At 37.4% G+C, this 10,458-nt stretch overlaps 1 protein-coding gene across 1 annotated transcript in view; it reads left to right on the top strand.

The window, feature by feature from the left end:
- Window positions 1-10,458, top strand: part of THADA (thyroid adenoma associated) — a 178,090-nt gene that overhangs the window by 106,472 nt on the left and 61,160 nt on the right. Inside the window, exon 29 of the mRNA XM_010004965.1 lies at window positions 5,099-5,214. Within this exon, the coding sequence (XP_010003267.1) occupies window positions 5,099-5,214 (116 nt within the window). The remainder of the gene's footprint in view (window positions 1-5,098; window positions 5,215-10,458) is intronic.

Here is a 10,458-nt window from a genome sequence, read left to right on the forward strand (position 1 = left end):
AGGGTGATGTCAATTTGCCTTTTTTTCGTTCTTCAAGAAGCAGTGAATTGAACACTGGGAGCATTGTTTTAGTCTTGCACTTAGGAATGTGAATATTTGTATTGTATGCTTAATTTCATCCAAACATAGCTGAGTGCATGCATGCAGAAGTTTTATGACTTCAGGTCAGCTTAGGGAGAGAAAAGTTTAACTTTGATACTTCACTGAGAAGTGTCAAATTATATAACCTTCACTGGTTTAGTTTTGTTGTTGTTTTTCTTTTTAAATCACATTGTTAAAAAAAAACATTTTATGCAGCAACATGTTGAAAACTGTCTTTTCTTTTAAAAATGAACACATGGACAGGCACATCATGTATCCATTTAATCATTATTAGAAGTTAAAAGTTCATTATAAATTTCAGAAACCTTAGTTCCTCCTGTAAAATAAATGCTAATACTACAAAATGTTAATTTAAGTTAGTTAGAAGATGTGTCACGATAGATCAACTTTTTGGGTATTACAAGATTGTGTTGTATTTGCAGTGTCTCTACGTATGCAGGAGAACTCTTGGCATCAAAAACAATTTAAATGCACTTGCTAGTTTTTGTATTTTATACAAGTTTTCATCAACAGTTGCAGTGTTTCATTATTCTAATAGTGTATTTCAGTGCTTGAATACAGCAATTTGGGCTGATACAAACGTTGCTAAAGATAATTATCAGTTTCATATCGTATCAAAGTTGATGTGTGGGAGAAAAATGTCTTTTCTCATGGTTTACATTTTTTACTTAGCTGTTGTCTAATCATTTAAGTATTTATTTTTTTTCAAGGAAGTAATGTGTTTTTTGTGGGTTTTTTTATTACTTGATCATCCAAAATGAACAAATAGCAAATGTCATGTCTTAAGGTCTGTTTGGGTACAAAGAAAACACTCAACTTTCTCAGGTCATGACTGGGAGACACAGAAGGTTCTCAGAGTTGTATGTGAGGGCTTGCTGTTTGGTGGGGGATGGATGTGAACAGGAGAGAAGGATGTGTGTGCTGATACACCAGCAGGGAACCAAGCTGCTGTTTCCTTTTTTGGCTCTTCCTTTCCCCACCCACCTCCTCTTTTTCCCGTTCTCCTGAGGCTTCAAAAGCTGAAGAACAAGGATGAAGCAGAATAGGGGAGGGGAGGTACTAGAAGTTGGGAATGGCTGGAGACCCTTCTCCATTATGTATTCGAGTATCTGGACTTCCTATGGCTTGCACTGTTTTAGCAACTCTTGCCCAGGTTGATAGGCAAGTCTCTACAGTCGTACTGATGTATTAGACTGACTCCTTAGCAGCCTACTCGGGGAGAGAAAAGGTTTGTGAGCATCCAACAACTAGCCATCCTTAATGCAGGGTTCCACAGGACTGTGTACAATACCCTGGGTGTTGTACCTTCAGTCCCTTTGAGAAGACTTCCAGCATGTCAAAGATGTTTCAGGCTGCTTTCTTGGTGTTTAGTTCACGTAAAATGTAAAGATAATAGCTGTCATCCTGTAAGTCTTCCTCTACAGATTGTGCATGTCTCCTGTAAAAGTATCTTTAAAAAAAAAGAAAATATTTATATGTTGCCTTAGTGTGACAAAAAAACCCAATCCCACATATAAGAGGAACACTGATACCTCATTGCAGTTATGCATAAGTGAGGGATGTACCAGAGGATTTAAAATAGAGTAGCACTTTGGACTTGAGGAGACCCATGTGCTGGAAAGCCTGTCTATTTTATTACCTTTATCAAACATGATGGAAGCGAAGAACCACTGGGGTTAACTTTAACAGATTGTTTGTTTGTTTGCCTCCAGTTTTAGCATACATAAAATAAGGCTTTGAATCAAAACATGTGAACATTAACTAAAATTTTAAATTTAGTTTAGACTTTACAAAATGTTATGCTGGAAAAGGCAGCTCCTTTGTGGGGAAGGCTTTGAAGGTCTCTTAAATTTGGTGAGGGGTTCTGAAGGAATGACAGAGGGTTTGCACTGAAATAATGAGAAAATTGGGATTTTGAATGTCTAAAGTTGGAACAGGATAAACCATACTAGTTGAACTTTGTCTTTAATGAATGCCAACATTTTTCCTGAGTGAATCAAATTCTTATATGAGTTGCACCTTCTAATTCTACTGCTTAAATATGGCTCATGTCCTCCGTTTTTTAGCATCTGAAGATTACAAGGATACAGTTCATATAGAGACTGAACTGCAGAGGAGTTTTGATTGTGTTTTCAGTACTGAATTTTCTACCTGGACTAACTGACATCCACAAATTTGACTGACTGAGTGTGCACAGTTCTCCCACTCCCAAGAGCTTTTGGTTGAACTATCAAGCTACTTAGGTTTCCTGTGTCTTTAGGAGGGAGGCACATTTAGAGTTGTTTTTAAAGCTGAAGAGATTAAAGTAATTATACTTCTAGGAAAAAATATGATAGCCCCTTCACAATTGTGAAACTTATTTTATATTGTTGCTTAGAGGTAAATCCCTTCTCATTCCTGGAAATGAACAAAAGCACAGAAAAATAAAATGAGAAAGGTTAAGGCACCAAATGGCTTTCAATTAGAAGAGGATATAAAAGGCAATAGTAAGCGCTTCAGAGAAATAAAAGAGAAAACAATGTGCACTGTTTTCCTTTTTCATGCCTTTTTTTCTGCAGTGTTCATTACTTGACAGAGATTAAGGGCAAGTCACAAAAAATAATCAGCAATAATGGAAACTTTGGCATTGATTTTAATGAAGAAGGTTAATTTGAGTAGATACTTACATAAAGCATTTTAATAAGCAGAGAGTTGCACGAGCAGACAAAAGAAGAGGATTCAAGGTAGAGCTCTCTGATGACACTCCCAAATGTTTGCAAGTTTGCACTTTTGCACAGTGCTTTGTAGAAAAAGATGAAGATTCAAAAAAATCTTGGAAGGACCATCTTAGAAAAAAATGGTCTGCTGCCAACAAAATGATGTTCAGTACAGAGGGCTTCAGAAGATTTAAGAAAAAAAATTAAAAATGACAGCTCTCTTTCTATGATGTCTCTTGCCTACAGAGCACCTGCTAACAAGGGAGATGGGTGTTTATTTCATTGTTCCTGTCAGAGGAGCCCCAGTGGGATCTCTGTATTTAATAAGTACCTCACTAGGAAAAAATCTGGACTGACTGAATGGTGTCCAGAGAATAGCTGTTTACTGTGAGAGCCAGGGTGGCAGTGAAGAGCAACACCTTGCCTCAAGAGCTTGAATTTTGAGGGTAAACACTGGAAGAGGTTGCATACAAATATTTGGAATCTGCTTTCTTGGCTGTTTTGAGGATTAGATGACAGTCAGATATTTGTTTCATTGGAGAGTGTTTAGACCTTGCCTCAGTGTTTGTATGGATTAGATAGTCTCTTGACATCTCTTCTGTTCTCTTTCCGTGCTTATTTGAAACCACTGCAGCTGTTTTTCCACTTGAATAATTTCACAAAAAATAACCCAGATGAAATTGTGTCAAGTTAATGCTATGCAGCAGTGCTTGTGTTTCCAAAACAAGCAAACAAACAAAAAAAGAATAACCCCAGGCAGAAGTGACAGCTGGAATGCAGGAAACCAAGATCTGAGATGTAAAAATCTGGATATGAAGGTTTTTCTTCTCCCAAAGTGAAGTGAAGGCCTCAGCTTGATCCGTTAGTCATAAAATTGTCGCTTTGTAAGTATGAAGTGCTAATACTGTCACACATTACAAGTGTGTCCATATAAAATGCTCATACATGTATTGTCAGAAATGGTCTGGTCACACCTCTGAAGCTTCCTAAAATTCTGCACGTTGCCAGTTTCTGTAAGTACTGGGGGATGTACTTTTTCAGTTTGCATAGAAGCCCTGTCATGTCCATCCATGTGTAGAAACAGAATTTCAAATTTGGAGGCTGTAAGACAAATGAAAGAAAGAGGGAGAGGTAGCACTCCTAGTCCAGCTTCCACATCATGTGTGTACAGAACTCCTTAACTCAGGCAAGATCTTTCCCGTTAGGCTTCAGTACTGCACCATGTGTCTACGTGTTTTCTCATGTAGAAATTAACTTTCCTAGGTGCTTCCTGTTTGCTTGCATATGGATGGGAAAGGTAAAAACTAAGTAGGGTGATACAGCCATTGTCACTTGTGTCAGGAGTGGGTGTCACGTATCCTCTCGTATGTGTAGAGGATGGGTACCATGAGTGCTGAGCTTGGAGAATCCTTCTTCACTCTGCAATTTGTATTAGTTTTTATATGTTCTTCAATATTTCCTTTTCATGTTTAGGATCTAGATGACTATGCATCTTTTTTAACTCTATTTTTTCTTAACAGTTTTCTATATATTCAGCACTCCATGGAAAACCAGTTTTTAAATAGCAAACGAAAGTCTGTAAGAACAGCCATTGTTTGCTTTGTTAACTGTGTGACCAGAAAACTACATACAGATTTTTGCTATCTTGAATTCTTCCCTTCATGGTAGCTAGTACCAGGCTTTTATATGGAACAGCCCCAGTGCAGGAGCTCAGTATTCTCTGTCCTTGGAAGGGAAGGGTGTGAGCACCTCCCTTCTCTGTGAAACCCAGCTGCCCACTATGTTGGACTGGAGCCCTGAATGAAGGATCTTGGGGGCAGGGTACTTTTCTGTCAGCACTTCAGAGTGGTTATAGATTATAATGCTACTGCCATTAAAAAGCTCTTTGCTCAGTGTGTGGGTTGTGAGGTGTCACTGTGCTGCAGACAGTTATGCTGGCATTGGAGAGCAAGATGGCACCACTAAAAGGTTGAAAGTTGAGGAATGCTTAAGTTGTCAAGCGCCAGAAGAAGTGATGTTCATCTGGTTGGCTTCTGCTCACTTCATGGAGGTTAACATTGTCCAGCACTTTCTGTGCTTTGTTTTTCGCTTATGTGAAAAGTCAGTTTTAAAGAATAGGCAGTTTAAGGTTTCCATTTGTTGTTATGCCAAACGAATACCTATTTTTCCTTGAGCAACAGTTGCTCATTTTGCAGGTGGCTGTTTTCATCTTACTTACTTGGAGGAAAAGTAGCGACTAGAAACTCTAGTTTCAACCTTTTTCTTTTTCCTTTTCTTCTTTTTTTTTTTTTTTCATTTAGGTTTTACACTTGCTGCAGTCGTACTTTGAATCAAACCACCTTGTTAGCTCAGACTTTCAGCATGATCTGAGTGACATCATTACCTCTATAGGAACCAAACTGTGGTTGGCTAAAAGGTAAGATAAAACATAAGATACAGATGTTTATACACCTAGGTTACTAACTTAAGGCTTGCCTAATGGTTTGGTTTCAGCAGGATCTGAGTGACATCATTACCTCTATAGGAACCAAACTGTGGTTGGCTAAAAGGTAAGATAAAACATAAGATACAGATGTTTATACACCTAGGTTACTAACTTAAGGCTTGCCTAATGGTTTGGTTTTGGTTTTTTTAACTATTTATAATTTTGTTAAGATGGACAGATTTATTTCTCTAAAAACACGTAAAACTCAAATGGCTTATTTTCTTGGTTTTTAATCAAGATATTGTGGTTGTTCTTCTCCAAAATGGATGAAAAAACATGAGTATGCTTTACCTGTGTGCATTACAGATTTTCAGTCTTCTCTTAGTTCATTCTCAGCTAAATTTTATAGTCCAGTCTGTTACAAAAAATAAGTGTGAATGAAAATGCCTACAGAAGGAGACTTGAGAAAGGGATGAATGTTGCTTCTGGGCTGAGTAAAATGTCACATATTCGAGGTTTTTGTGTTACTATTTTCTCTGACTTTGACCTTTACAAAAAAAATTTTAAAAGTCATAGCAATTGCTGAAAGCATCAGAAGTATTTAGCTGCCCACAATCTAAAATTGTAACATTTTCCTTAGGTTTCTGTAAAAGAATCTTCAGATGACTTACTTACTGCAATCAAGAAACTCTTTTTTTTTTTTTTTTTTTTAAATCTTATTTGACCTCATCAATTGCTTTTGAAAATTTCCACAAAAACTGTAAAGGAATTAGTTGTGGATAGAGAGCACAAGTCTTTGCACAGATAAATAACTAGGTAAAATATTCCAGAGTACAGTTTACATAGAGGATGGAGGTCACTAATGCAGTCTAATGTGGATCCTCGATAAAGCCTTGTTGTTTTGTGATCATCAAAAGCAAAATCATAAGTGATTTAGAGAAGGGGGGAGACTAATGGGTTACAGTGTTAACTAAATTGGAGAAACAAAGATACATTTGATCTTTGAGAATTACAGAAGTGTTTCCTGAGAGAGTGAGTGATGATATAGCAGGTAAAATTTGGTGTAAATGATTGTGAAATGATGCACATGAACAAAGCAGTCTGGACTTTACCTGAGGAGAGAGTGGTCAGTGAGCAGACTTTTTGTTAGAAAAATACCCCTCTACTTCTTGGTAGAGTCCAAGAGGTGAGGAAGCAAATATAATTTTTTAAATGGAGAACAAAACAGAAAACAGTTATGGTTGTGTATTAATCCATGTTAGGTATTTGAATATTGTGTAAATCCCAAATAAGATACAGTAGAATTGAGGAGCAATAAAAAGACTTAACAAAAAGTTTTAATTAGTTTCTAGATGAGAAATTACTAAATAGGCTGTCACTTTTTTTTAGCCTGGAAGGACAAGAGAGGGATGACATGGAAAAAAATATTCATATTATGAGTCACATGGAAAGGAGCGATAATTAGCAGCCCTTCCAATGCAAGGTGGCAGACTTAAAAGAAAAAAAATATGGCATTTTTAATGTAATTTTAGCTTAGCTATTGAATTCCATGATGCAAGGTACTGTTTCTTTAAACCTACCTGAAATCTTAACAAATGATTGAAGAGAGTTATACAAGAAAAGCCCAGTAAAGTTACTGAGTATGTAGATATCACAGTTGGCTCAAAAAATTTTTCAGCAGCCTTCAAGGTTGAGAGATATTTTTTTTGCAAGTATCCCTAGTCATACACTTCCCTTTCCTGTGCATCTGCTGTCTGCCCCAGTTGGAGACATCATGGTGAATTTGGTGGACATTTTGACTTATAAGCATTAAGTCTTTAAATGAGAATGGTAATTTACTTAATTATATTAAATCCATTGATACGGTTGAAAAGAAAAAACCCCAAACACTAGAGACCGAATTCTACAGGAAGATACTAGTGCTATATAATTCAAACCTCTTTCTCCTTCAGCAAATATGTGTGGGCCAGGCTCTGTTCACTACAGATTTAAAATAAACTCTGTTTTTTCAAAGTAGTTTTTCAGAACTGGCCCTTTCTAATACATGAGTCATAATTGTGCAGACTATTTTCTTTTTGTAGTATCTCCATAAGGGATATGTTTTCAGGCTCTAAGCAATTCCAGTACATGGTAGAGGTATTTGCCTGAAGAGATGTATTTTCTCTTTTGTTTGCCTGTGAAAAGCCACAGCTGTATGTGCTAATATTAACCCTCTCTCAGTAGCACATTTTCATTTTATCAATTTGTTCCAGCTGCTTTTCACGTTCATGCATTCTCGATTATGTAGTGAATGCCATAGGTAACATTTTTTTTCATTCTCCATTGATGGTAAAATGTTGTATTGTGAGCATAGAGGTTTGCAACACTAAGTTAAGACATGGATTTTTCTACAGGCAGAAGCTGTTTTTGTAAATTTCCAATGTACGTCTGTACCTACACTTTGAGCAAAGGTTTCTTTCTTTCGTTCGTTCGTCCGTCCGTCCAACTAAAGCAAGTAAAATATCCATTAAGTCTTTGGCAACCAAATTTAGGCCCAAATACGTTTTGAACCTAACACTACAATAAACTATAAAGCTGAAAAAATTTGCTTGCTTCTTATACTTCTGTTTGAGATAAATGTGATCCCTGTGATGTGATTTAAAAACAAAACAAAAACCCCAAGAAACAATCCAAACAAACAAGCATATTGAAATAGGTGGTATTTTCTGGTAGTTTCAGTCTCCAGCACTGAGTGTGCAGCTTTACTGTTTGTATTTGTGGAGCTGAACAACTGTTTTGTGATGAACGGTGGGTTTGGGGGTTTTCACTGGGTTTGGGGTTTTTTTCTTGTTTTAAAGGAGTTTTGGAAAGTTACTTGGCAACTGGGTTGTGAAACTCAGTAAGTCTGTGCAGTTTTCTGGATGTTGGGAAAGCGTATCAGGAAACCAGCACTTCCTGCATGCTCTGTTGTTAGACCTCTTGATATGCATCTGCTACTGGTCACTGTCAGAGAGGGTTGGGGCTGGGAGGGACCTTGGTCCATAGACAGGCGTACTTTCTTACAATTCAGACAAGGAGAGTGAGTAGCACAGAGAAAAATTAATCAATCCTCATCTGTTTCTTCTCCCTTTTTTGTAAGAAAATGGCTTAGCGTGTCACCAGTGCTGTAGTGCAGTGAGAGTATTAGACGCACTTACCATTCTTATCAGTAAAAAAAAAAAAAAGTTAAAATAACAGGAAAATGTTTTGTGAATTTGGGGAAATGAGGAGGTATTTCCAAACAAGCAGTCTTCATTCACATTTCTGTACTAGTTCCATAAAGTTCTTGCTAGTGTTCTTTCAACCATGTACTTTCTTTGTACCTCCTTTGTATGAAACAAACATCTCTGAGAAACTTGAATTACAAAATTTTGGATTGCATAAGTAGCTCTTAAAAATGAGGCTCAGTTGTCATGCATATACGTCTGGAGCAGAGATTATTGTTCTTCAGCTGTATGCTGAACTGGATAGGGTTTTTTGTTTACTTGGGTGGGGTTTTTTTACCTTTTCAGAGCCAGAATGTAATTTCCTTTCATCAGTTTAGATTAAGAAACTATTGCAAATTCCCTCTAATATACTAATCTCTTCTCCCTCTTCCACTCCCCCACCTGATTTTGCTTTAGAGTGTAAGATAATGGCTGAGATTCCCCAAACTGATTTTCATAAAACATTCACTTTTTCTCTGTTCTGAAGGCAGACTTCTCATGTTAATGGCACATGCTTTTTCTCCTTTCTAGCATGTATTAGAATATCAGAAGAAAATCTTTCTTCCACCTTCCTTGAGGTTTTGGGTTTCTTTACATCTTCAAAATACTAACTTTTTTGAGTATTCAAAAGTAGTATTTCCATGGTTGGTGTTCTGGTGAATTAGAACTGCCTTCCATCCTTTTCTCCAGGTGCTGTTCGAAACTTTTCACTTTACTTGCAGATTTATACTTAATTTGGCGTTTTTTTTGTTTTGTTTTAGAATACGTTTGTTTGTTAAAGTGGCTTAGTAATGTTATTGCTTTCCCCACACCCCACTGGTGTTAGTTTATTGTATTCTTTGCCATTAAGGGAGATGTTTGAGAAGAGAAGAAATTAAAAAATACATTAGATCTGTTTTGTTGGAGAGATGAGGTGATGGAATGAAGTGATGGAAATAGTCCGGTGAAAGCTTTAAAAAATAATCAATATATCAAGCTAAGCCTTTGAATGAGTTCAAAGCTCTTTCATATGAATTAAAAAAAAAAAAAAAAAAAAAGTTTTTAGCTCAAGTGCATACCAAGGAGTTACAAGACTAACTCTAGATGCCTTCTGCTTCATAAATACAGAAAGCTAAAAGAGCAGCCTTTGGAGCTGGTAATTTGTTGTACAGAAGTCCCGGAAATATCTGTCTTGTTTCATTTGTAGCCTTTGGCATGGCAAAATATTGGTATTGGAAAATTTGTGAAATCATGTCATTGCACAGCTTTGCTGTAGGATGCTGTCTTCCAGTGCTTTTGGATTATTTATTTTTTTTTCTGCCTTCCTTCTTACTGAGACCACAGGAGAGGGAAAAGACTTTGAGGTTCTGCCAGAAGTCAAATAACATACTCGGCTAACCTCTAGCCATGTGCCATTTCTTAGCGGACAGCTTGTCTGTACTGGGAAAGTTCACTTCTAAGAAGGCTGCTTTCTTGAAATGAACTTGTGTGGAACAGCCTTGTAGCAAACCAACTGGCTTTGCATTTTGCAAACGGTCACCAGTTTGCCTGGAAGCGACTGCCTGCCAGGTGTGCACTCAGCTTTATCACCCAAACAGCCCGTTCTCTGCAGTGCTGCTGTGTAGTTTCTCCTTTATGGATGGGACTGTTAAAAATACAAATAGATCCTGATGTAGGGGCACAAGATTCAAGCTCAGACAACAAATACATGCAAAAGCTATTCCAGGCTTGAACTAAAAACCAGATTCACTGTCTGCTGAGATACTTGCTGCTCAGTTTTCTCCAGGCTGACTCTAGACTAGATTCAGCTGTAGCTGCTTTGAATGAGAGAAATCTCACAGGTGGTTCAGAACTCTACAGAGTACATTAACTTGCCAAGTTTGATGGCCCTGGCACTTCCTCAAGCCTGCAGTGTTCCCTTCTTCACCTCCGCTTTTGGTTGTGTTAAGTGAGTGACAACAGGCAGCCAGTCTTAGGTTCTTCCTAGAAGGAACTTAATCTGAGGTGCAGTTAGGCCATCTGTATGGAAAGC

The sequence above is a fragment of the Chaetura pelagica genome, unplaced genomic scaffold, assembly GCF_000747805.2.
Source record: "Chaetura pelagica isolate M959 unplaced genomic scaffold, ChaPel_1.0 scaffold13, whole genome shotgun sequence".
Lineage (NCBI taxonomy): Eukaryota > Metazoa > Chordata > Aves > Apodiformes > Apodidae > Chaetura > Chaetura pelagica.